The sequence below is a fragment of the Chlamydotis macqueenii genome, chromosome 4, assembly GCF_036417535.1.
Source record: "Chlamydotis macqueenii isolate bChlMac1 chromosome 4, bChlMac1.mat, whole genome shotgun sequence".
Taxonomy (NCBI): domain Eukaryota; kingdom Metazoa; phylum Chordata; class Aves; order Otidiformes; family Otididae; genus Chlamydotis; species Chlamydotis macqueenii.
The window spans coordinates 25,364,377-25,391,979 of record NC_141559.1 but is presented as its reverse complement, the minus strand read 5'-3'; the positions used below and the strand labels follow the sequence as shown (position 1 = coordinate 25,391,979).

Genomic DNA, 27,603 nt, shown 5'->3' with positions numbered 1-27,603 from the left:
TGGTTTAGTAGGCAGGGTGGTGTAGGGTTGATGGTTGGACTTGATGATTTTGGAGGTCTCTTCCAACCCTAAGATTTCTGTGATTCTATGTTAGCTAATATTTTAAATGATAATTGGATTAATTTGGGGAGCCTCCACCTCTAGCTCTTTTGCATTGCTGTGATGCCTGAGAATGTCGCAGTAGTTTGTGTAGTTTGATGGGTTCCTATGTAAAATGAAATTTCTGTCAAGTAAAAAGCCAATATTGCTATACAAATAGGGCCAAGCTCATGCAGTGTGGGTAGCAGTCACAGCTACAGGATTAAGAATTCTAATTTCTCAGCTAATAACTAGCCATTTTGTTTTGGTTCTGCTGAAGGCATATTCTACAAATAACTCATTCTTTTTATTTCCCGTAAGGGGTAACAGGATCAACTTTAAATTTCTTTGATCTGTTGGTTTGTGGGTTTGTTTTTTTTTCCTCCCGCCCCAGAGTGCTTGTGCCAAACATAGTTTCTTGGTGGTTTGTTTCACGAGTGTTTGGCTTCTTCACCTGCCACTTTTCCCAGTGGATTTTTCCAATTTTCCAAGCTTAAATTCTTGTGAAACTGAGCTCACATTTTGTTGCAATAAGGACACGGACTCCATGGATGGTGTACCGGAGACCTTCATTGTCCGTCAGCCTAAGTCTTTTATATCTTTTCTCAGTTACACGCGGAATGCACGCGCTTAATCATCTAATTCAATTGTTAGCAATATACTGTTCACGTGCCTTAAACTTCATTTGGATTGTTTATAGATTTTTAGTTGTCTTTACTATTTTTGCCTTTGGTATTTACTTATCTTGTTCTAATTGCTGTTTTTTGTTATTGAGCAAGTGGTGTTCAAGGACATAGCTCAAATTCTTCAATATCAGACAGCTGTGCTGCACTCTCTGTTCCCACAACATTTGTAGACATTTCTAAAGAGTATTTTAATCTCTTTACAACTGTTAAGTTTTTCATTCATTTGTGTTACTTTCAATTTGGCCTTTAAAAATAGTGGGACCAAACTGTACTGCAGGGATATACAGGAGGGACTTGCATTACTTCAAGAAAAGCTCTATGTGTACCTGTAAAGAATAGTTCTGTTGCCTTAGCCTTATATTTTAAAAGTATTTGTAAGTGGTAGAGGAGAGACTGAGTGTGAATGGTCTGTTTTGTGGTTTATATCAAGTGCAAATCTTGAAATAAAATGTGGTTCTAGTTTTTTATTTCTTCTTTTTTAAAATTCAGTTAAAATACTTCTTTTTAAAAAAAAATTGCACTTTTTATAAAATAGCGTTTTGTTAGTTACACAAGTCTATGGTCATCTTTCCATGTCTACCCCCTTTATCAGCATAATTGCAGTAATCTTCCTTGCTAATTTATTTGGTCAGTGCAAATAAACAACTTGATAGATAATGCAAAAACTTATAAATGGGAAAAGTATTGTTTGTTAAGCATTTAGGAGTTTATATTTAAGCTAAGAAATAAATTGTCAATATATTCAATACTTGTGGGATTTTCTTTCTCCTTTTAGAGACACGTTCTGTGACCAGCAGTCCAGTTCCTGCTGCACCAGTCCCCCAGACATCAAAAGCTTCTAAGCCCTTTGGTTATGGATACCCAACACTGCAACCTGGCTACCAAAATGCAGCGCCACCTACTCCTGTGCAGCCCAGTAATCCAGGACACCCTCCTGGGTTTCAGCACTATCCACAGGTTTGTATTTTTAATTTTAAAGTTACGTCATGAAGTAACTTTTCATGGGAAAAGTCTTTTCTGCATGGTATATTTCTGGTTTTACATATGTTCATACTTTATTTTTGTAATTTCTAGGCCAATAAATGTTACGTTTAGTAATGATGTCATAGCTCTGGATCTTAATTTATTATAAAGCTTTTGGATTAAAATTTAAAGTGTATCTCCAAATAGTTAGGCTTAACAAGTTTGCTTCACCAGTTACTAGCATTCACAGCTTTAAGGTTTGATATTTCAAACAGCTGTGCTTTATTGATAGGAGAAGCATAATGAAGTACTTCATCAGCAAGTACACATTTGTTCAGAGCACTACTGTGTGCTATGGTCTCAAGCATTACATCACCTTACAAGCAAGTCATGGCATAGGGTCCAGACGAAAGAGCTCTGTAGAGCCTATGCTGGGTGTGTTGTGGGGCAGGCTGCCTGCCTCTGCTCTCTTTTCCTGGAAAAGAAAGCACCAAACATCCAAGAAGTCATGTATGATCACCTGGTTCTTATTATGCATATGAGTCACCCAAGAGCAGTGAGATCTGAAGAGGAGGCAGATGCTGAGGCAAAACACTTCTCTACACTGCTTCAGCGTTTGTATATGTGTGACGTGGTGTAGAAAACGAAACCTACTGATTAACAAATCCACTCTCTGAAATAAGGCCCAATTGGCAAATGTATCAAAGCTGTTGTAGGTGATAAAAAAAACTGATCCTGATGTCATACCATAAGTTAGCATATAATATCCAGGAATCCTTTGATTGTTGTGGAGGTAATGTAAAATGTGACCTGGCAGAAATGTTTGAATTTTTAATTTTTTTTTTAAGTCAAAGGATGTATCTTCATCTTCACTATAATGTGAGATGGAGTTAGGCTCTTTTAGGAGTACACAGTAAAAGAACAGAAACCAACAGTTACAAGTTGCAGCAAGTGAAATTCTGATTGGACATATAAGGAGAAAATTCTTCACAATGCGAGCAGGGAAGCAGTAGAATGGATTGTGCTGTGAAATCTTCGGTCGTTAGACGTTTTCAAAACTCAACTGGACAAGGCTGTGAGCAAACTGATCTAACTTTGAAGTTAGCCTTACTTGAGCAGGGGTTTGCGCTAACAGATCTCAGAGGTGTATTCCAACCGAACCTTTTCTCCTCTTCTCCAGAGTTTTGTTTTAATTTAAAAACAAATATATTAAAAACAGTTTCTGTAACTTGGAAAAGTTACATTGTAACATCTTTCAAGAGAGGGAAAAAATTGTCAGACTTTCTACTAACTTGTTTTCTTATGTCTGGGAAGCTTGAAGCTTGATTACATGTCACTTCTGATGTTGATTTGTATAATGAATTTGAATTTTGTCCAATGATACATATTTGGAAGATAAGTCACATTTGTATTAGCATTTTTAACTTTCTGCCATACAACTCTTTCCTTGTTTGTTTGGGTTTGTTACTAACTACTACTGTATCTTTTTTTAATACATGTGTGGAAGAATTGGGATTACAAGAAGATTTAAGATTATTATTTAAACATGATTGTGTGTTTACCCATTTACAATGCTCTTACTTTTTTCAGCAATATCCAGGTGTGAACCAGCTGTCTGCTTCCTTAGGAGGGTTAAGTCTACAACATTCTCAGCAGCCAGAAAGCTTGAGACCAGTAAACCTTACGCAAGATAGAAATATTTTGCCTGTATCTTCAGTTCCAGCACCTGTGCCTAACTTGAATTCTGATCTTAGGAAATTAAACTGCAGCCCAGAGTAAGTGTACTGTGTCTTGAGGAGCATCTTACATTTTTCAGTGACTAATAATTATTCAAAGTGTCAAAAAAAAGTCTGAACTGACTCCTGACTTTAAATCTTTGTGATGAGCTAATATAACACCTTTCACTTGAAAGTAAGTTTATCCTCTGCATCCTTACACAAATACTGAAACTGTCCTGCCATCAGAATACGTTATATGCAATATAAGTGTAGCTCACTTATTAATACATCAAGAAACTTGCTAATCTTTGCCTTGGTTTATCCATCTAAAAAAAAAAAAAATCTATTAATAAACACCTTAAAGTTTTTCAGTACATGTCATAGAATATTTTTGTAATATTGCATAGGACTTTTTTCCAGAAAATCATGATCATGCCTAAATACAGTGAATAAATTGTGAGTATATTTCACTGTGGTAATCCTGCAACTATGATATATCCTTTAACTTCTAATTAACGTTAAGTAGTATTATCTACTAGCCCAAGTCAAGTGCAGCTAGGTACAATGGAAATTGCTCTCTCCCAAAGATTTTAATTCTAATTACAAAAGAAATGTTATCCATTGCCCCAAATTAACTTGGCTTCCTGCCCTAGTGACAATGGTCCCACCAGAAAACAGAAATCAGAAAACTGGGAGTTTCAAAATCATTCTTGGATGCGGAACACTTTGGACAGCACTGTTGGTGCACTGGATTTTTTTTTTAATGCCCTTTATTTAGCTTTAGGTCCATCTTCCATTTTACATACACAAAAGAAAAGATGTTGACCCTTTCAGTATTTGAGATCCTTTTCTATTATTTTCTTATATGAACGTTACTTTCGGAGAACTAGTAAACACTGTATTCCTTCTTTAGTTCTTTCACCCAAAAGACGTTTATAATGAATTAAAAATACATCATTTTACATTGAACGTTGTACTTAAAGCAGTTTTATCTCTTTGTAGCAAGTTTGTTTTGGTGTACTTGCATTGCTAAACTACTAAGCTGGGAAGCCGGGGAGTATTTTGTTTGTTTCTTTAGGAGGCGTTTTTTAGTTTCTTTCCTTTTTTTTTTTAAATTAAATGTGCTTTGTAAAACAGGATTTCTTAAATTTTAACATGCTTTAAAATCATAGAATCATAGAATGGTTAGGGTTGGAAGGGACCTTCAAAGGTCATCTAGTCCAACCCCCCTGCAAGGAGCAGGGACATCCCCAACTAGATCAGGTTGCTCAGAGCCTCATCCAGCCTGGCCTTGAACGTTTCCAGGGATGGGGCTTCCACCACCTCTCTGGGCAACCTGTTCCAGTGTTCTGTAACTCGCATCGTAAAAAGTTTTTTCCTAATTTCTAATCTAAATCTACCCCCCTCTATTTTAAAACCATTACCCCTCGTCCTATTGCAACAGGCCCTACTAAACAGCCTTTACCCATCTTTCTTGTAGGCCCCCTTGAGGTACTGGAAGACCGCTATCAGGTCTCCCCGGAGCCTTCTCCAGGCTGAACAGCCCCAACTCTCTCAGCCTGTCCTCATAAGAGAGGTGCTCCATCCCTTTTATCATCTTCGTGGCCCTCCTCTGGACCTTCTCCAACTGGTCCATGTCCTTCTTGTGTTGGGGGCTCCAGAGCTGGACACAGTACTCCAGGTGGGGTCTCACCAGGGCAGAGTAGAGGGGGAGAATCACCTCCCTCGACCTGCTGGCCACGCTCCTCCTGATGCAGCCCAGGATGCGGTTGGCCTTCTGGGCCGCAAGGCCACATTGCCTGCTCATGTTAAGCTTCTCATCCACCAGCACTCCCAAGTCCTTCTCCTCAGGGCTGCTCTCAATTCATTCCCTGCCCAGCCTGTATTTGTGCCTGGGATTGCCATGACCCAGGTGCAGGACCTTGCACTTGGCCTTGTTGAACTTCATGAGGTTGGCACGGGCCCCCCTCTCCAGCCTGTCAAGGTCCCTCTGGATGGCATCCCTCCCTTCCAGCGTGTCGACGGCACCACACAACTTGGTGTCATCGGCGAACTTGCTGAGGGTGCACTCTATCCCACTGTCCATGTCGGCGACAAAGATGTTGAACAGGGCCGGGCCCAGCACGGACCCCTGAGGGACGCCACTCGTGACTGGTCTCCACATGGACACTGAGTCGTTGACCACCACTCTCTGAGTTTGGCCATCCAGCCAACTCCTTATCCACCAAGTGGTCTGTCCATCAAACCCATGCCTCTCTACTTTAGAGAAAAGGATGTCGTGCAGGACAGTGTCAAAAGCTTTGCACAAGTCCAGGTAGATGATATCCGTTGCTCGTCCCTTGTCCACCGATGCCATCACCCCGTCACAGAAGGCCACCAAATTGGTCAGGCACGATCTGCCCTTGGTGAAGCCATGTTGGCTGTCACCAACCACCTCCTTGCTCTCCATGTGCCTTAGCATGGTTTCCAGGAGAATCTGCTCCATGACCTTGCCAGGCACAGAGGTGAGGCTGACCGGCCTGTAGTTACCTGGGTCTTCCTTATTTCCCTTTTTAAAAATGGGGGTTAAGTTCCCTCTCTTCCAGTCATCGGGGGCCTCACCAAAATCAAATGTTAACACAATGTTTTTAACATCTTTTAAAATTTCATTTTCAACGTAATGTTTTTTTCTTTTCAGCTCATTTCGATGTACACTGACAAATATTCCACAGACACAGGCTTTGTTAAACAAAGCTAAGCTTCCTTTGGGTTTGTTGCTACATCCCTTCAGGGACCTAACGGTAAAGTCACTTTTTTTTTTAATATATTTTTAATATATGCATTTGTCCTATATTCATTCAAACAATGAAATATAATGAACTGCAAGTCTTAAATTTAACAGCAGTAGCAAAAAATTGGTGGAACTTAGAGAGGAGGAGGGGAAAAAAGTCTTGAAATTGCAGCTTCATTGAAAGTCGTAAAGGTAAAGCTTTGGATAAGTCTTTCAAAATTTTGTCCTTATTGTTGAAAATCTTTGCTTGCCTGTGGTTCTCTGAAGGTCTGAATTACTGCTCTGTGTGTAGAGCTCAAAACTGTCAAATACGTCTTGAAAAGGTGTTTACAGTGCCCTCTTGAAAAGAGGTGCTTATGTTTAATGTGTTACAGTTGTGATAAATGCTGTCAGTAGAAGCTAAGGACAGTGTAAGATTGAAGCTGTGTTCATAGCTGTTAAGCAGCTCCTCTTCATCTAATTTGTTTGTATTTATGTAAAAAGGTGAGTAACTGTCTGGTACTACTTTTTTTTTTGTATAACGTGTTCTTTGTGTAAGATTTGCTGCCTGTCTTATTTAGTCAACCAAAGTTGTCCTGTCTTTCATAATTCCTCTTACACATAGTAGCTGTTTTATTGTATCTCTGTAATTTAAAGTAATTTCCTTAAGATCTTACTACGTCTTTGATTTGTGAGATTGCATTAAGACAATAGTTAAATTTTATTTCTTCTGATTTTAAAGGGCAGGATATTTTTAATAGGCGTCGTTATTACTTTGTGTGAAAATGACCTAAAAAATACAAGGGAAGATAGTAGAATATCTAGTCTTATGAAGCTTTTATACACTGTACTGTATAGTAATGTTTTCCATAAAATGTGTTATGTACCTTTGTTACAGCTTTCCATTGTTTGGGTTTTTTTGGGTTGTTTTTTTTTTTTTTTTTTTTTTAGCAATTACCAGTAATAACATCAAGCACAATAGTGAGGTGCAGATCCTGCAGGACATATATCAACCCTTTTGTTTCTTTCATTGATCAAAGGAGGTGGAAATGCAATCTGTGCTACAGAGTTAATGATGGTAAGTTTTTTGTAGCAGGAGATGCTTGTATTTGTAGAATCTTTCAAGTATGTGTGTCCTATCAGTCCATGGGATACTTTAGATTAAAACGTAGATTAAAATGACAGTGTTCTTAAGATTTTTTTTATCCTCATAAGTCCAATGTGCTCTGCATTTTCTGAAGCAACAGGTTATTTCACAATTTTCTGAGAGACTAAGAAAATGTAATCATATTATCCTAATTACTTGTATAATGAAATCAACTTACTCCATTGAGTGTTGTTGCAATATGTGAATAGAAACGTGATGACAGCTAATAATGTCTGCAATCCAGGCCAGAGACTGAGAAACAATATAGATTGAAGCTTGTTTTGAAATGCTCTACTTGCATTGGTGTTTTAAAGTTGGGGAAATATTGCTGTTCAAAATAAACCTTCTTTTGTTTCCCGTTATTTAACTTTGCTGTTGCTTGGGATACTTGAAATGTTCCTTTGTTTTACATACCCTTAATATGAATATTTTCTGTTGTTAGTGAGAATTGAAATACATCTGCATTAGTGTGATTGTAGCTGCCATAATGGTTTTTATTTGTTGAGAAATATATAAATTTATTATGTGGAATTTTTTTTTTTTTAATAGTTCCTGAAGAATTTATGTATAATCCTCTGACGCGGTCTTATGGAGAGCCTCACAAACGGCCAGAGGTCCAGAATTCTACAGTGGAATTCATTGCTTCCTCAGACTACATGGTAAAAAAAAGTTTTCATGAGAACTTCAACAACAATTTCATGTTAATATAAATACGTTTGAAATTAATGCTGCATATTGTTCCAGTGGTGTGTATTAGTTTTCCGGTGAAGGTTCTCTTACGACCAAAGGATAGTAAAAATTTGTATTGATTTTGAATTTTGGCAAATGTAGATATTCAGAGGCTTGTCAATTAAAGACAGTTGCAACACGTGTAATCATATAGTGTAGTTTAGTATGGCATAGGTTTTGAAAGACTAGTAATGGAATAACAATAGAATTACATTGGATTCAATTTTTGTGTTTTTTAGTAATTGTGACAGAAACTGTTCTAATTAGGTGTCAGCCTACAATTGCTGTGATAGTAGTCTTGTTTCCAAGAAAGATAAACAAGGCCTGGGAAAAGGCCCTGTTCATAATGACATTGTTGACAACAGCATAAATAAATTATTCTCTTGTCTTTGAATTGAAACACTGTGGCCAAGATATTTGGCAATGAATAAATACAACTTGTTATATGGTTGGGAAAAGGATGTAGGTAGAACATCTTAACCTCATTTAATGGATCACATTGTCCACATCCTGAATTAACAGTGGTGTTTTGAAGAGTACATCAGAGAGTCATGTTTGAGTTGACTGTTGGAAGGAGAGACTAAAACAATTTCTGTTCTGAAGCATAACATTGTATGCTTACTACAAATGGGAATTATTAACCACTGGAAGTTGTTTTTAAGTCTATCTGCATGACTCTAAGTTAGTAAATCGGTTCTGTTTTATTGCATAATGTATACCTTGCATTTTTTTAAGTATTCCTTTTTCCCACTTCCCTTTCTAATGACTAATCATTTTTAACACTTCTTTAGATATGATTTTTGAACATTTTTTTATTTTTATTTTTTTACTTTGTAGCTTCGTCCTCCTCAGCCTGCGGTATATTTATTTGTTTTAGATGTGTCTCATAATGCAGTGGAGGCTGGATATTTGACAATAGTCTGCCAGTCATTGCTGGAAAACCTAGACAAGTAAGAATATAAATAACCTTTTTGAATGAGCTAACCTGTTATTATGAACAATACTAACCTACAGTTTTGCGTAAAACTTGCATATAGTGTTTAAACATTCTGTACTAAATGACAGAAGTTCTGCTGCCTGAGATTCTGAAATGCAACTTACATGTCAAAAAAAAAAAAAAAAATTACCAACCAAGCAAAAAAACCAGCTCCCCTAAACAACAGCTGTTGAAGCAATTTACATGAGAGCTATCTTCCCTGCATATGATTAAAGGTGGATCTGCAAACCATTTACTAGTTTATCTGCAAAGAATATTTTGCTGTAACTTCTAACAACATGTTGATTGTATAAACATCTATAAAGTACACTCTACCCCCCCCACCAAGATCAACAAAAATAACTGAATTACAGAGATCAAATTGATTCTTGCACAGAAACAGCTGATGTGCTGCATACTGAAATGTTGCAACCACTAGTGTGAGACTGCTTAGGTGAATTGTTTTGTCAGTTTTATTTTTTTTTAATTTTCTTTTAATTTTTATTTTTTTAGATGACAATTGCCTAAATCTACTTGTACCTTCTGTATCGCTTTCTAATTTTTGCACTGGAACAGCATGTATGGGACTGCTGGTGGTTTTTCTGAGGGAGTGCTGATAAACTTCACTATGTTCATGTCTTTTGAAAACTAATTTGCATCCTGTGGAGGCCTCACTCTGAAAATTGTTTTCTACAAGTTTTTCTAAGGAAACTTGATTTTAGTTTCTGATAAAAACACCAACATTTACAATGAAATTCTTCACTTGCATTTATAGATGTAGTCTGTCTGTCTTCAGATCTTTACAGGTATTTTGTTAACAGATTCTCAGAAACATACTAAATTATCTTAGGAAAACTCATAAAATGCCATGCAAAGTCTACAGGAAAATCAGTACATATAGTTAATTTATATACAACATTGCTTTTGTTGACTGTCATGGTTTTCAGCACTTGTCGATGTTTTATATTTTATTTGAGAAATCCTGTTCAGTTTTTTCTTTTGTATTTTTAATGCCGTACATAGGAATTTTGTCCACATGAGAAATAAGTATGTTGCATTGTAGAGTCATTGGATTTTCATTTAGAGCTGTAAGTACTGCGTAACTACAGTAATGAATGGGTTTTTTTGAATTGTGAAAGAGCAGAACGCACTATTTTCTGTTGAAGAATGGAGAAAGCTATCTTCTTTCATGTGTCAGTGTAATGTTTAAATGAACCTACAAGGTTCGCTCTTGGAACAAAACATCAATGTATTAGTGAGTGCTTCTCCGTAACACTTAGTCTTGTAAATGCTATCATTATCCCAGCTTTTCAGAAAATGCTGGAGAAATATTACTTGTATTCATGTTTCAGATCTCCTTTCTTTTGTTCTCCCTTCACCGCTGTAAACATGAGCTGAGTTTCTGCTAACATCAGCAGGAGCTGTGTGTTTATACGTGTCTTGAGAGGGAAATTTGGGGCTTAATGGTTTATTTTTTAACGCTTCAGGCTGCCTGGAGACTCAAGAACGAGAATAGGGTTCATAACGTTTGACAGCACTGTTCATTTTTACAACTTACAAGAAGGTTTATCTCAGCCTCAGATGCTAATTGTCTCAGATATTGATGGTAAGTAAAAAAAAAAAGAAAAAAAGAAAACTAAGTTTTTGAGAAGTTACTTTTTTTTTTCCTCAGAAGAAAGATTAGAATCTCTCAAATATTCCGGTATTAGGTCAAATTTATTGAATGTATAGGGAATATATTTTTTAAAAATAATCTTACACTAACTACGGAGTAGGTGATGTTTAAAAAGTGAAATTTATGTGATGATATTGCTTTGAATAAAACAAGCTTCATATAGACTTTATTATTCTTTCTAATATATGTATAAAAAACTTGACTATTTCATGGTATGTATAGCAGTGGGCAGTGAAATGTTTTGTTCTATTTTAATGTTTTTTTTTCTTTAATAAAATGCTTTCTTCCATTCTCCCTACAGATATTTTCCTACCCACACCAGATAGTTTACTTGTAAATCTCCATGAAAGCAAAGAGGTATGATTGCTCAAAATATATAATTAAATTTAGAGTTAAATATTCAAACTAGAAGTTCCTTTTAAACTTTGAATTCAAGCCTATCTTCATAATACGTCATTCCAATTATACTTTTTAATTATAGAAGTATTACATGTTGGTTGTTTGTTTGCATCATATTTTTTAAATTATCATTTTGTTTTCCTTAGTGTGTTGAAACTAAGCAGAAGTATTTGGTACTAATTGTTGCACTTCAGTTATAGCAATACAACTTTTTAGAAATAGTAGAAAATCTCAAGCTTGCAAAATTTCCTAAACACTTTTCAACCTGTTCCGCAGCTGATAAAAGATCTATTGAATGCATTACCAAGTATGTTCACCAATACAAGAGAAACACACAGTGCATTGGGCCCTGCTCTTCAGGCTGCATTTAAACTGATGTCTCCAACAGGAGGTCGGATATCTGTGTTTCAAACTCAGTTACCATCTTTAGGAGCAGGGCTTTTGCATTCTAGAGAAGATCCCAATCAAAGGTCAAGCACAAAGGTACAAAAACTTCCTTCAATATTAATCTCATGAGATCAGGGACTGGCCATGTCTTTGACTTGCATAGTTCTGCAGATCAACTCTTGGGTTTTGTTTATAGCAATTCACTAAGTTTTAATTATTCAATGTCTACGTTTGTGCATTTAAGATGACAAATTTATATCTGTATGTGTGGTATTACTTGTTTCGAAGTGCACGAGCTGTCTTCTGGGCCTTTAATCGATAGCTTTCCTTGGCAAGCAAAAGAAGCTGTGAATACCTCTGACTCAGTTAATATGAACCTGGATTTTGAACCAAACTATGGATATATTAAATTGTAGACCTAAAACATGATTTCTTATTACTTTTATGGCCTTGTAGTTTACAGCATCCAGTAAGTGTTACATATGTAACTGTGTAATGTTTGTTTGTATGAGAACATAAACTTCCTTGAAAGTAGGATTATAACTGCTTGTAAACACAAACTAAAAGAATATGGAGCATAAGGAAAATAATTTCTGTGAGTGGAAATGCCTGTGAATTATTGCTTAAAGGAAACTTCCTTATGATACTTTGCTACTGAATAGCATGGTTTTTGTTCCATGAAGTCTTGAGAGCATGATCGTTGTCTTAACTCTTTCCTGCATAATTTATTTACCAAAGGTGGTCCAGCATCTTGGTCCAGCAACAGATTTTTATAAGAAGTTGGCACTGGACTGCTCAGGCCAGCAGACTGCGGTGGATTTATTTCTCTTAAGTTCACAATATTCTGATCTAGCTTCTCTTGGTAAGGAGTACCTAATGTATGCATTCACTCTTTCCGCACAGTTGTCCGTCTTCGGAAGTACAGGTTACTTCAGGAATTCTTAAATGATGTAAATCTTCTTGCACTTCTGTAAATGCAGCTAATACTGCAAAGGAATTGTCTTTGAAATTGATAGCAGTTAAGAACAGGAGTATTGAATTGATGATATCAGACAACTTATTCTGGGATTTCAGTTTTAAACGAGAAGGTACTCTCCTGCTCAAGAGCAGGAAACAGCCAGATAGCAAGGAATTAATAAAGTTTAAGCATAGGGGTAGAACAGAATTCTTATCTTTCAGTTTTAAACCAATATTTGTCTCTGTGCACACACTTATTTTTGCCTCTACGTAATTAAATATTTCTGCATGCACTCCTGTGTTAGCTGCAAAGGCAGGATGTTTTTTGAAGTAAGTATATAATTAGATAATTGTGTGTTGGAGTGGCTTGTCACTGTCTTCAGTGGCCTGAGTCTGGGCCAGTTCTCATCTTTTACAGATGTGGGTCATATCAGACAAAAGATAAACATAGCTGTGACTCGCAGAAGTTTGGACACAATTTTTATGTCCTGACTTCATGTTATGCTTTTACCTTCTAACCGTATCTTTTTCTCTTTCACAGCCTGCATTTCCAAGTATTCTGCTGGATGCATCTATTACTATCCATCTTTCCATCGTAGCCATAATCCTGCTCAGGCCGAAAAGTTGCAAAAAGATCTTAAAAGATACCTTACAAGGAAGATAGGATTTGAAGCAGTTATGCGCATAAGATGTACAAAAGGTACGGTTTAAATACTGATTTATATGGAAAAGTTGATTTAAACATATTAACAATAATTTTGAATGTGCTTAGTCTTTAGCAACATTATATTTCAGGTTATTTCTCTTTCACTGAAGAGTAAGATAGTTGCCGTCTTTTATGTATATTACATTAGCTTTTGCCATTTGCTTATCTGGGCTTTTTGTTTTGCCTTGGTTTTGTATTTTTTTTTGTTTTGGTTTGTTGTTTTTTTTTCAGATAGCACCATCTCAATTCAACTAAATTGACATGTGTAGTGTAAGGGCATAATTCAGTTTGGAGTGTTCAGTATTGAACACTCTGCAGGATCAGGCTGAAATGTCTAATAATTCACACAATTGATTCCATATGATAGTTAGAATAAGTATTTTTACTTTATATTTTCTTAAACGTATCTTGAGGGCTGTGGGTTTTAATTATGGATAGGAGTTTTTCTTGCTATTATAACCTCACTCTGAGTTGTTTAATGTGCTTCTAGGTCTTTCAATACACACTTTTCATGGGAACTTTTTTGTACGATCTACTGATTTATTGTCCCTTGCCAATGTCAATCCTGATGCTGGATTTGCAGTACAAATGTCCATTGAGGAAAGTCTGACTGACACATCTTTGGTTTGTTTTCAAACAGCTCTTTTGTATACTTCCAGCAAAGGTAAATAAATTCAAATGAATTGGCCACTGGGCTTTTGGTTTCTTTTTCTAACATAATGTTCATATAGTTAGTTTCACAGCTTTTTGTTTTTCTCTAAACCCTAAGAGAATCTTGTCAAAGCTAGTGAGCCTACTTGGCAGTTAATCACATCTTTATAAACTCTGTTTTGATGGGAAAGTGTAGTTTATCACCATCTTACGCAGAGTTGATTCAGCAAGATTCCTTTACTTAAAAGGCGTACTGTTGTTATAAGCAATAACATGTTTGGCACACCCTTTGTCCAAAATCACAGACCCGTGATGGATTGGAGCAAGTTGCTAGTATGTTGGGTGGTCATAAAGAATAGCTGCTACTTTCTATTGTGGAAGATGCCACAAAATTTTGGCTCAGAAATCAATGTACTTCATTTGTAGGATCAAGACACTTATTGTGGATGTTTATAAGTTTGTTATGAACTTCTGCTAATTGATAAGTTGAATGCTTAGAGCGTTGCAGAATTTGAACAGGTTAAGAGACAGGAACAAGATGTAGAGTTACAGCAATTTCCTGACTGGTGTTTTTTTACAAAATGGGCACAGCTTAGATGAGAGGAGATGTGCTGTAGTGACTGAATTTTTATATCTCTGCCAGAGATACTGCATAATGGTTTCTACTTATTTTTATTAGGTGAACGTCGAATTCGAGTACACACACTTTGCTTGCCTGTAGTAAGTTCACTGGCTGATGTGTATGCAGGAGCGGATGTACAAGCAGTTGTATGCCTTTTAGCAAACATGGGTGAGTACAGACCAGGAAGATTCAAATACGTTTTTGTATGTTCTTAGTTTTCCCAGACATGTAAATGAAATAGTAGGTTAATCCTGGGTGTTGTAGAAATAGGTTGGAGTGGAGCACACTGAAGCCTGAGAATACGAAAGATGACAAAATCAAAGTTATACCAAAACTATTAACTGGAATATTCCTTATTCTGAATACTTAAATCTTTCAAAAGGAGCCTTCTTACATTGTTATCTAGAATTTATTAAAGGACAAAGACTCATAACACACTTGGATCAAAACTCATATTTTTCTATTGTTACCGTCATGGTTGTTATCTAAAACTTTAGTGTTCTAGGATTACCTAAGAAACAGAGTGGTTCAGTTTAGTGAGTAGCTGGAGATCAAAAGGGAACTTCTGGCAACAGTGTATCCAAAGTGTGCATCAGTTTTCTGTGCTTCTATCCTGTCCTTGCTGGGTTGAGGATTCTTACTTACCCCCTACTTGTGGGTTGTAAGTAGCTGTTTCATAGACTGATATCTGCTATTGAACATGTATGGCTTTGTGCAGCATTTTATTATATGCTATGTTGTAATTAATAGTCAAATAAATTAGAATAAATAAATAGTACTTCTGTATCTGCTCTTAAATAAACATTCAGTCCAGCAGGTGGCTTCCTCCAACCAAAGGATTTGCAGCCCTTTCTCAGCAGAGAAAGATTAAGCTTCATTTACACTAATCATAATTATACCACTGAAATAATGGAAGACATTTCTTGGGGGGGGGAAGAATAATTGCTGCAAATATTATCTTGGAAGTAGCACAGCAGAGAATTTAATCAATAGCTAAGTTATTTGTATAAGGTTTAAAACAAGATTTATATTTAGTCTCAAGTGTATACCACAGCTTGAAACAATTTTTTTTTAATTCTCCAAGAGTAGGAAGTACAGAGCAGAGGTCAGCTACACTGTATTTTTCAGGCATGATGAAAGTGAGTTTCTGTATGGGCAATCGTCTTATTTACTCTTTAAAAAGTTAGGACCACTGTCGTGGGGGTTTTTTTAAATCTTGAAATATCACTCAAAAGCACAACTAATATTTTCAAAATTCAAGGGAATGAATGTGACCTACTCTAGAAACTTCTTGTATCCTTCTAACCCAACAGCTGTGGATCGCGCAGTTTCATCTAGTCTTTCTGATGCAAGAGATGCCTTAGTTAATGCTGTGGTAGACTCCTTGGCAGCATACATGTCAACTGCCTCAAATCTGCAGCAGTCCATGCTGATAGCACCAAATTCTCTGAAGCTATTTCCACTGTATATTTTGGCTCTTCTCAAACAGGTATGTATAATCTAGTGGATTAATGTTTTATATTTAATTAATTGTTTCATTTAAGGAATTCTTCCACTCCAGGTCAGGCAATGTCTGCACTTTTATAAAATTATGAAAATTGGGTTATCCTCTTTATACTTACAGGCTTTTCACCAAAAAGATGACTATGTTAGCTTATTTTAAATGATTGGTGCCTGAACAGTTTATTCTTTACTTGATTTTGAATTTCTTACATTTTTGTCTTTTTTTGTTTTACAATGAAAATAAAAAAATATGTATTATAACAATGATCATTTCTTGGATTTTGGCAGTTAATTGGTGTTGCCCATAAAGATTGTTGGAAGCCGCTTATTAGTACTTCTTCAATTTTATTTTATGAAGAAAAAACAAGTCAAATATTTTTCAATGCATATACTTTGTACTTTAAAGTACAACAGAAATGAGTAGGAAAATGAGTTTCCATGGAGATACAATGAAATCTCTTCCAGAAACTAAAGTGGTATCATTTAAAGTTCACATAGGAGTAGTTATAGTGTTTTGTTTTGTTTTTTTTTTTAATATCTATATATTACCAACCATCATACTTAAGAAATAAAAAGAGAACTACTGGACATTAAGTCTCACAGCTTAAAGATTTTCTTGTCTGACAGTTCTTTGTTTTCTTATCGTGAATACACCTTTATATAAGTTTGGTAAGAAATTTTATCATAATAACTTATTTTCTTTGGCTTAGTGATTACATCAGTTTTTAAGATACTGATTAGGACTTCTTCGGTACTTGCAAAAGTAATACAGTTAACGTGGGGGGGGAAAAAAGACCATTTATTATCAAGAGGAGCTGTGTAGAAGACAGAAGTAAGAATGACTGAGAAAATCAAGTTGTTTGGGGGGAGGGGTTTATTATCTTTGTTAACAATAATAAAAAGCCTGGCACATAGAGAAACTAAAACCAAAATGCTTGTGGCAGTCAAGAAGACTACTGATGTACTTAGCTTTGTTGCAGAAGTGAATATGAACTTTGATTATAGGAATATTCTTCACTGAATCAGAATATGGTGCTTACTCCATGGTGTTGCTTCTAATGGAGATCATTTACTGGTTGCTTCTAAAGGACGTCTAAAAAATCCAGTAGGAAAGAGAGTTACTAAATAAATTATATCCTATGAGAGCCTAGTTTCTGCTATAAAACATGAAAGTATATTTCCCTTTCAAAGCTTGTCCTTAACATTTAAGTCTGTCTGATATAAAATCAGAGTTAATCTTATCCACAGAAGTATCTTTTTTGAACTCTGTTCGATTCATATCTGCCTGTAATATCTTGCATTGGTGAGTTTCACAGGCCAGTACTATTTGTCAAGAATAATAAGAAGAAACAGTAGCTCAGTCATACAAATCTTACACAAAGTAGGGGGAATTTTTTTTTATCCTCTTTCATCAATAAGGAGGGAGAGTGGATTACATTTTAAAAGGTATTGTATTCAAGTTGTATTTGATTAAGATTCTGGTGTGTCTTAGTAAGATACATTTCTTTACAAAAGCTTTTTCATCTTCGCTTGACACTTTGAAAAAAATCTGAAATATTTTGTTTAAATGTCACATAAAATACAAGATTTGTTTGAGCAGCAACACTGTTCTCTTACAGAAAGCATTTAGAACAGGCACAAGTACACGCCTGGATGATCGTGTATATGCAATGTGCCAGATGAAGAGCCAGCCTCTTGTTCATTTGATGAAAATGATACATCCCAACTTGTACAGAATAGACAAGTTGATTGATGAGGTGATGTATGAAGCTTGTTTTATAACAGTCTCTAGTTTTAATTGTCTGTTAAACTTGATGTGCTGTGATAATTAAAGTTGTTATTGTAATCTAAACTGAGCATTTTCAATAAGTTATAAAAAAAAAAAGAAAAACATTTATTCTCAGGTTTTGAGTTGCAAGTACAGTAGTGTGTTATGAGCAGAACTGTGGTTTTACTTCACCTTGTTTCAGTAAGCACAATAATTCCATGTTTTTCTGTTATGCAAGGAAAGCAGAGAAGATTATATGCATTGGAAACATCTCCAGTGTGGTTTTGTGTTTTAGAACTGTCTAGGGGGAAATGGATGAGGTAGACTTGGTGGAGGATTCTAGGTTTTGTATACTGAAACCAGATAAAGTTGCCTGCAGTAACAAACTTCCAGTGGTTTCTCAGACTGATGTAGATGAAACAGAATTGTACTTCTACATGGTCCTGATCAGAATGAGGAAGTACTTCATGTATGTTGAAACTAGGTTTTATTAGTTTGCCTTTTACAGAGGTAGCCTAGGAAGTCGATGCATTTTTTACTAGTAAGAAGTAAGATGGGATTTTATTTAAGGTCAAAGTTAATTGTAATTGCAGAAATAAGTTGGTTTTTTAAGTAAGTTTTCATGAGCTTGTTAGTCACTAGCTTTGGAAAAGTATATGTAGGAGTGTCATACAATATTGTGTGGTAACTTGAGTAGTTTCTTGGCAGCTGGTATTGTTCAGCACAACCTTTGAGGTATTTATAGTCTCTAAGTTTCTTTTAAGGTATTTTGTAGACTCACATATGCAAATGTAAACTCAGTGTTCTTCAGTGGAATTGATAGTTAGTCTTTTTATACTTTTCCCCTCCCCTCCACCCCAGTGTTTGAGAAGCCAACTTCTTCAACTAAGCTTGTTAAGTTTTTTGTGGAAGTTGTGCTGAAACACTGTATGCAGTGTGTGAGTGCTGTAATGAACCAGCAGTGTCTTTGAGAGATCCAGTTTTAATAGGAAAGGGTCTCAGATCGTTATTTCTAGTAGAATAATATAGAAGATAGGGCTTATTTGACCTACTGAAATTAGTTGAGAAACCACATTTTAAATAGTATAACTGAGTGCTAATCTGCTATTTAGTACTACTTCAGTTTAAAGTATTTGTGACAGAGGCTGTTCTTAAATTTCTTGTTTCTTTGGAAAATTCTGTTATGTGTATTACAGAATTTTTAAAAAAATGTTTGGTTTTGTTGACTTTCTTTTCCCTTAACACTTGATTCTTGAGATCATTGAGTAAAACCTGGAGTTTTCTCAAGTGGAATTCAGTAGCTTTATTTTAATTGTGTATAAATCTGAAAAAAAAAAAAAAGCTTCTAATATATTGTTTTATAATACAGATTTTTTAAAATAGTGATTTAAAAAAAAAAAAATAATCTTTTATCATGTGGAGATGTGCTTAGACTCTAGACTACTTTTCCCTTACATTATTTGCAGTATGCCTCACAGATTTTTCATGTATATTCAGCCTATTTTTGTTTTGGAGAGGGAGGCAACTTTAATCTGAAAATACTGGCAAGTTGGGGTTTATTGGTTTTGTTTGGTTCTATTGCTGGGGAGGAAAGGGGGTTCTATTGCTGGGGAGGAAAGGGGGTTCTATTGCTGGGGAGGAAAGGGGGTTATTTTTTAACAACCAGATTGTTTAATCAGATCAGTCACAGTGCTCTGTGGACAAACCCATGTATCACTTCAGGCAGGATGTTAAATCAAGGAACTTCCTGTTACTTGATTGCAGTAAAATAATGAACCCTTACAGGGAGTAAAATTTGATGTTTTTCTGCTCTTGCAACGTTTCTAGTGAAGTTGAATGCTATGAAAAAAATCTATGGAGGTTATTTGTAGAAAATTTAATTGTAAACACTAGAATTCTTTTGAAAGTTTGGCATCTATGGCATAAGAAATGTTACATACACAACTTAAATGAACTTGCATTGTTCTTTTTTTTAGGTAATAAAGTATCCTTTAGGTTAAGTAATATTCTAGAATTGTTTAATGTATATAATCGTTTTAGGCTTAACATGGCATTTTGTTACGTGAGAATCCTCAAAATTTTACTAGAGATTAATAGTGTGCTTTCCTGTTGTATTGTACCTGGTTAAGATAAAAAAATTTGTTTTTATTTTGTTTATATTCTAGTGTAATTTATTTTGTTTATATTCTAGTGTAATTAAGTATTGGGTTTTGTTACAGAGTACAATACACGTGAATGACAGAGTTGTTCCTCAGCCGCCTCTTCAGAAGTTGTCTGCAGAGAAGCTGACAAGAGAAGGAGCTTTTCTCATGGATTGTGGTTCAGTAAGTTACCAGTTTCACATATCCTTTTTTTTTTCATTTAAAAAAAAAAAAAAGCAAGGCATAGTGAATTATTTACAGCTGTCAACTCTCAGCAGTAACAGTGCAGTGAATCAGCATTCCAGGTAACCTGACAGTAATCTGTTTCAGTGAAAGACTTTCATGTTTTGATCAGAGGACTATATTCAAAGTTGCAAATTAATGCTTCAGAGGTTAATATTTTTCATGCCTGGCTGATCAGAATACAAAGAGTTCAGATCAAGTTGGTTTTTTTTTCTAGAAATAATGAATTTCGGTTTTCCAAAATTTCTCTTAATGATTATTAAATTGTATGTACTGAAGCGTCTCTAACAAAACACTTCTCATTGATGCAGGAACCCTCTCCGTTATGCAGAAATATAAATGGTTTTATGATTTGTGGCTTGTGATGTAAGAGTTGCAAGAGTGAGGCAATTGTGGGGAGTGAACAAAATCTGTAGATACAGTTTAAGGTATTCGTAGAAATTACACTAGAACGCACCTCATCGGATAAAGCATTATGCTACTCGGATAATGTTGAAAAACATGCTACTGTAGTGGCAGTCTAGAAAGTGCTTTAAGCCTTGTAGGAGTTCAGGGGCTGAGTGTAAATGTCAGACTAGCTTCTGTCTCAAGATGTCTGAAATAATTACTATAATGTGTTTTGATAACTGATATTTTACCATGACTTGTTTAGATTGGGAAGTCAGTGTGCAGTAACTGACACAGTGGTGTGACTTCATAAAATTTTACAGCTTTCATTTTAGGAGGTAACATGGGAAGTTAGTGCAGTATAGATATGTCCTGCATCTTTGTTCTTCTAGTATTTGCATTGTAACTATGTTTTTTTTACAGTTAATGATTTTATTCCAAATGTTACCAACGTATTAATAAGTAAATGTACAAATAATGAATATAGAGATGTATATATGAAATGCAACTGGAGCTCTCAAGTGATTCATTTGTCTGAAAGGTGTTATTCTGATATTATTCTAATTACATCACCACTTGTCTCTTTCTCTAAAATGTATGCAAGGCTTTTACTAAAATGGATTCTGACATCTTACAGATTTTTTACATTTGGATTGGAAAAAACTGTGATAACAACTTCATAAAAGATGTCCTTGGATACCCAAACTATGCATCAGTACCACAGAAAATGGTAGGTGTTCTAATAAGCTGTGCTGTATAATGCTTACATTTGGAATCTATATTTAATCTATTTTTTCTGCATTTTCAATTTTTAATTATGTAACTATGGATTAAGGGTTTTTATTGGGTACCTTCTAACCTCTTGCCATCTTCACAGGAGTCAGATAGAAGTTGTCAAATGCTTTCAAGGAAAGAATGTCAACATGTAAATTTTTGCATTCTATGAATGCCAAAACTTACTTCTATGACTTTACCACTTCTATTATTTTCATGGAAATACATGTGGGCTCACAAGAATAGGATGAAAGTTCATAGAATGAATACAAGTCTTATCTATTCAGACATGTGAATTATTAAGATTAGAGTTACTTTATTGATATAATGGGTTTCAGAAGCCTTGTGTTCTCTGAACCTGGTGTAGGATACCAAGTCTATGGTATGAGGTGATAGGCCTGTAAGTAACGGGTAAGAGTTAAGTTTTGCTCAACTTCCAAGCCTTGAGTCAGTGTTAAAAAGAAATGCCTTTAGCTATTAGAACATTAAAGACCCTTGGATATGTGTTTTGGTGGAGGGGTTTTTATAACATAAAACTGTATCTATAGTCTTGTGTGTGAAACAGAGCAGCAATTAAAGAAAAGACCCCTCTTCTGTGGGTAGTGATTCTAAAATATCAACAAGTGGCTGGTAAGGATGGACCCTTTTAAGATACTCTAGAAAAGTTCAAAATTGAATGGTACAAAAATGTCATTGTAGAAACACATAGGAACATATTTCCTGCTTATAAAGCTTGCATAGTGTGAAGGGGAAAAGTAAGTGACAAGTGGTGATTATAAGAACAGGTTGAGTGGTCAGCTTTAAGACTAGTATAAAATTGGACTGCTTGTTCAGAGTTATGCATTTTGCTTGTATTAGCAATTTAAAACTGTCTCCCCTGATCAGCTGGTGGTAAGTATTAGTTTGTGGGTCAAGATAAGGATAGAGAGATCATTCAGCAGTTAACATCATGGGGACAACAGGCTCAACTTGGGGAACATTAACTTAATTTATTAACAGTCAAACCAGAGTAGGGTAATGAGAAACAAAACCAAATCTTAAGAACCCCTTCCCCCCACCCCTTCCTTCTTCCCAAGCTTAACCTCACTCCCAATTTCTCTGCCTCCTCCCCCAGTGGTGCAGAGGGACAGGGAATGGGGGTTGCGGTCCGTCCATCTCATGCTTTCTGCTGCTCCTTCATCCTTGAGGGGAGAACTCCTCACACTCTTCCCCTGCTCCAGTGTGGGGCCCCTCCCACCAGAGACAGTCCTCCCTGAACTTCTCCAGCGTGAGTCCTTTCCATGGGCTGCAGTTCTTCACAAACTGCTCCAGCATGGGTCCCGCTTGGGGTTACAAGTCCTGCCAGCAAACCTGCTCCAGCGTGGGCTTCTCTTTCCACAGGGCCACAGGTCCTGCCTCTTTCAGGCATTTGCCTTGTCTGGCATAGGGTCCTCCATGGGCTGCAGGGGGACAGCCTGCCTCACCATGGGCTGCACCACGGGCTGCAGGGGAATCTCTGCACTTAGAGCAACTTTACTCCTCCTTCTTCACTGACCTTGGTATCTGCAGAGTGGTTCCTTTCACATATTCTCACTACTTTCTTCCCACCGCTGTGCTGGGCCAGCCCCAATGCAGACAGCTGCCCAGCAGGAGGCCAGAGGCAAGCCTCCTGCCGCCCTCCTCTCCCTCCCTGCGCTGCTGCTTTGTTTTCACCTTCTTAACTATGCTATCCCAGAGGCAATACCACTGTTGCTGATGGGTGGGTCTGCTGCCCTGGAGCCAGCTGGCACCAGCTCCGCAGGGTTTAGGGAAAACTTCTAGCAGCTTCTCACAGAAGCCACCTCTGTAGCCCGCTACCAAAACCCAACACATCCAGTATAATCTTTGCGCTGAAATTTGTTTACAATTCAAATTTCACTTCATTTTTTTGTTCATCTTTTCAGTGATGCAAAATGCACTGTGTAGGAACTTGATAGACAGGGGAAGATAAACGCAAGAAAACTACGAAAGCAGCATTTTGCAAAGATGACTTCTAAAATCGGCTTGCTTTCTAAAATCTTTTGCACTTGAAGGACAGTTTAAGTTAAAGATGTACTGCTTCCTACAGAACAGATTTTACTGAATTTTTGTACTTTAAACTGAAGAATTAAGCATATATATGTAATCTGTGGTTGGTAATTTCTTTATATAAATTGTGCCTTGGGTCATGTTACAACTATCAGGATCTATTTTTTTAAAATAATTTTGATAATAAAAGATTATGACTTCTTTCAATTGCCTTCAACCAGACACAGCTTCCTGAGGTAGATGCACTTTCTTCAGAAAGGACACGATCTTTTATATCTTGGCTTAGAGACAGTAGACCTTTAAGTCCAGTTCTTCAAGTAATAAAGTAAGTATTTCTGTTAGATACTGAGTAATTCTGTAAATACTGGCAACTTGTATTTACAATTCCTGATTGACAAGGATGAAAAGTGGGAATATCTGGCCCAAGAGAAATTAAATAACAGTTGAGAGATACAGTGCTGTTACCCCTTAGCAACAGAGGTCATCTTTGAATCTAGTGCAAATTCAGTTACTGATAGTTTTCTTGGTAGGAATTAGTTGCCTATTTTTGTATTGTTAAGAATATACTAAAGTAGTGGATATCCTTATGATCACTGGAGTTAACCTGGTTAATTTCTGGTATAGCTTTTATAACTTCAATGCATACATAAAAAAAATCAAGTAAGGTTAATAATCTGTACATGCTTTAGTAATTGTATATATTTGTTACTGAGCTGCATAGGACAGCAGTTGATTTATGACATGTGAGGCAAGCTCTGAAGCCTTTTCTAGCTGTGACCTGCTTAAAGAAGTTTAAATTCTATGAAATGTTTATGCTTGAGTTTACTTTTGTCTTCTCTGGAGTACTTCATTTACTGAGCCTGATGAGAGATCACCTTTTAGAGAGTATGATGACTTTCTTACTCAGATAAATAGTGTTGAAACACAGGACTGAATCTCTTCACCGATTAGTGTTGTGGCTGCTGCTTGAATTGCAGTTAGTGCTTAGAGACCACAGTAAATAGCAGAGCTGTACTGCAGGCTGTGCTATACCAGTACAGAGGACTGTGCCTCAGCAAATATTTGCTGTGTCCCAGCAAATTTTTATTGGGGCAATAATTTTGGATACTAGATCTTTGACATGTTTACCTTCTCTATTCTCTGTCCGAATGAAAAAAAAAAAAACTGGCAAGAGGATCGACATTACACGTAACCAGAGATGTAAATTTTCCAGTTTTTCAATCTTTATCAGGATTTAATTTAACCTTTTCAGAATTCATTGCCACCAGCTTATTTGTTAACTTCTAAAACAAAATCCTTTTTATGTTTCCTTTTTTGTGTTCCTGCAAAATATTTTAAATGCTGTTTCACCCACTCTTCTACTATTTTATAATTCTTAAAATGATGCTGTTTTTTGATAGTGTATTACAAACTTCAGGGTTTTTTTCCTAAACTTTGAATTATTTGCAGTATCTTTGGACTGAATCTAGGATTCATTAGAAGTTATGCCTCTACTTGAATTTACTGTGGATTTTTTGCTTGCTGTTTGAACTAAAATGCCTTCCTCTCTTCTTTCAGAGATGAGAACCCTGCCAAAACAGATTTTTTTCAGCATTTAATTGAGGATCGGACAGAAGCAGCTTTCTCATATTATGAATTCTTACTTAATATTCAACAGCAGATTTGTAAGTGAACAAGAAATAAACAGAAGAGAAATCCTGACTTCAGGTAGAAGCGTGGGCTGAGAGAAGCATATGCAAAGTTACAGAAGTGGATGCTTGTTCTTCACAATATACAGTGACCAGCACTGTTTTGGAAGCTTTACAACTAAAGTAGTATACATTTCCAAAATAATTTTGCAGATTTACTTCAGTTTAAAAGTGCTAAGAGTGATGAAGCTGTTTCACTAGTAAAAAAATTGGTTTATACATGTTTCCAGTTGTGCAGCGGTATGGTGCTCTGTTTATTGCAAGCTGGTGGATTTATGTAGCTATGTGGGATGATATTTCTTAACAAAATGTACAATTAGGTAAAGCCTTCTTTCTTACATTTATTATAGTAGCCCTTCCAGATCCAAATTCTTAACAGAGATGTCAAGGGCAGTGCTGTATGTTGGTTGTTTATATGAATTTCTTTTTAAAAGGAATGATTCATATTTACTAAAGACTTCAGCAAATTCCCTGTGAAAGTTGTAGAGTTTCAGTAAAATACATCAACTGTAGAAATGAGATATATAATGTACATAAGTATTACATTTGTAAAGAAAATGTAAAAAATGTAACTAAAAAAAAAAAAGACTTAGCTCAGTGTGCAGAATTGTTTGAGTGCTCAATGATGAATTGTTTTGTCCCAGGCTAGACAATGAAGTTGACTATTAAAACATGCTAAAAAAAGCATCCATGTAGAAAGAACACAACTGCTTCTTCTGTTACTTTTAGGTGAATTTATTTATGATTGGCTTACTAATTAAAAATATTTTGCTTTATCATGTGTTTTTATATTTATGCAAGTGTAGTCTGTTTGCAACTAAACTCTTACTGAACTGAATATTGAAGAGAACATGTTTACCACTTTTATTTCACAGACCTCGGGAAGGGAGGAGAAAACACTGCATAGTCTGGAATGAGCTATTGATATTAAGTTCCTAAAACCCTTCTTATGTATTGTCACAAAGAAGGCATATCTGTTAACCCTGTTTATGTTTTGTAAACTACTGTGGTGTTGGTCCAGGTTTCTGTAACTTGTGTTGTCTGCCATTTAGAGTAAGCATGGGTAATCACTCATGCACACTTGATTTGATTTCTGCTGTGGGGAAAAAAAAAAAGAGAGGGGTGTAAAAATTAATTACTTCATATCAATGGAAGTAAAGGCTTTAAAATGTCAACATTCAAAATGTAATCACACTATTGCATCTTTCTGAAGCCTTATTCTTGCTAAGGTTTTGGTAACTCAATAGTTTGGGCTTTTTGATAGATTTATCCCAGATTTTTAAATTCGGTTGTTAAGTTGGGATGGTTTTGGTTTGGTTTGGTTTTTTCAGAGGCACATGAGAAATAATTCATAAAGCACAGTCACTCATACTTACTATTCTGAACTTCTTTCATTTGTTTGCTTTAACTAAATGTGACTACAATGAAATAGCTAAGTACAAAAAAGTAAATTATTATTAGTATGATTACATTTTATTTTAAAGTAGCATTGAAAAAGCTAACGTTACATTTTAACCGCCATAGCCCCTGAATCAAATAGTCAAGAAAAAACTACTAGTTATGGTTTGCAAATGCTTTAAAAGCTGCACTAATTAAATTCTGCAAGTGGTGTTATTCTGCATGTTAGCACACACTCATTGTTTGGAGAAGACTCCTTATACATTAAATTTGTGTGTTGTCCTTAACTAAATGTGTTTAAGTTACCCAAAGATTACTTAAGAGAAACTTTCCATTTAGTAAATTAATTTATCATGTAATAAATGTCTGAGGTGATGCTGAATGTTGTCCCTAAATCAGACCTCTAGGATTTCAGTACTTGTTTGTAGATTAATTCACACTGGGTGAAAGCTAAGTGCTGCGGAGGAGCGGGGCATCTTAAAAATCATTTGTAGTTGCGAAGTTGAGAAGGGCATGTTACAATTGTAAATGCCCCATGATAGATGCTTCTGACTTGTGATCTTGATGTTGAATATCTGGGAACATACTATGCCATGACTAATTGCAACTTATTCTGTAAAACCATTACTTAAAGCTTTATTCTTCTGGTTTTTGTATATAAAAATTATGGAAAGTACATCTTGAGAGCTGTTTGTTCAGTAAAATTATTACACGGCACAGTGAATCTAGTTATTTTTTACTAATTATAGGGCACATCTTCATTCTGACTGATACTTAGTTTAAATTTTTTAAAGACAGTCTCAGAAATATTTTGATTTTTAAACATCTCCGGATTTAGTGTTTTGAATAGTAGGGTATCTGTAGGCATGGCAAAAGTATCTAAAGGACAGTTTTACTTACAATTGTTTGGATCACACCACTGTACCAGAAGATACACACCAAAATATGAATCCCTACCTAACAGATGCACTGTAAAGCTCAATAAGCTTTTTGCCTACTGGGTAATATTTTGGGGGAGAGATAAGGGATATGATTTCGTATCTGTTTAAATAAAGTGCCAAATTGTCCAGAGAAGATCTCTAGCCATTTTAGGGATTGAACTGTTCCCAAAACACCTTCAACACTGCCTGTTTAATGAGAAATTTAGGATTTACTGGGGAAAATATTTCCCAGCCCCAGCTGAGTAAGTCTTTGGGGAATCAGTTCAAATTC

General features: G+C 35.8%; 1 protein-coding gene across 3 annotated transcripts in view; it reads left to right on the top strand.

Annotated features, from left to right (window-relative positions):
- The window catches only part of SEC24B (SEC24 homolog B, COPII component), a 53,582-nt gene extending 26,507 nt beyond the window's left edge, over positions 1 to 27,075 (top strand). For all 3 annotated transcript variants that reach the window (XM_086746221.1, XM_086746222.1, XM_086746223.1), the window contains 19 exons: positions 1,540 to 1,721; positions 3,318 to 3,502; positions 6,123 to 6,225; positions 7,146 to 7,272; positions 7,891 to 8,000; positions 8,908 to 9,020; positions 10,534 to 10,652; positions 11,023 to 11,078; positions 11,397 to 11,603; positions 12,246 to 12,369; positions 13,006 to 13,164; positions 13,661 to 13,834; positions 14,501 to 14,611; positions 15,757 to 15,932; positions 17,566 to 17,703; positions 19,934 to 20,038; positions 21,123 to 21,215; positions 23,527 to 23,630; positions 24,863 to 27,075. In XM_086746221.1, coding sequence (XP_086602347.1) covers positions 1,540 to 1,721; positions 3,318 to 3,502; positions 6,123 to 6,225; positions 7,146 to 7,272; positions 7,891 to 8,000; positions 8,908 to 9,020; positions 10,534 to 10,652; positions 11,023 to 11,078; positions 11,397 to 11,603; positions 12,246 to 12,369; positions 13,006 to 13,164; positions 13,661 to 13,834; positions 14,501 to 14,611; positions 15,757 to 15,932; positions 17,566 to 17,703; positions 19,934 to 20,038; positions 21,123 to 21,215; positions 23,527 to 23,630; positions 24,863 to 24,977 — 2,501 coding nt within the window. In that variant the 3' untranslated portion in view covers positions 24,978 to 27,075. The remainder of the gene's footprint in view (positions 1 to 1,539; positions 1,722 to 3,317; positions 3,503 to 6,122; positions 6,226 to 7,145; positions 7,273 to 7,890; positions 8,001 to 8,907; positions 9,021 to 10,533; positions 10,653 to 11,022; positions 11,079 to 11,396; positions 11,604 to 12,245; positions 12,370 to 13,005; positions 13,165 to 13,660; positions 13,835 to 14,500; positions 14,612 to 15,756; positions 15,933 to 17,565; positions 17,704 to 19,933; positions 20,039 to 21,122; positions 21,216 to 23,526; positions 23,631 to 24,862) is intronic.
- The last annotated feature ends 528 nt before the right edge of the window (positions 27,076 to 27,603 follow it).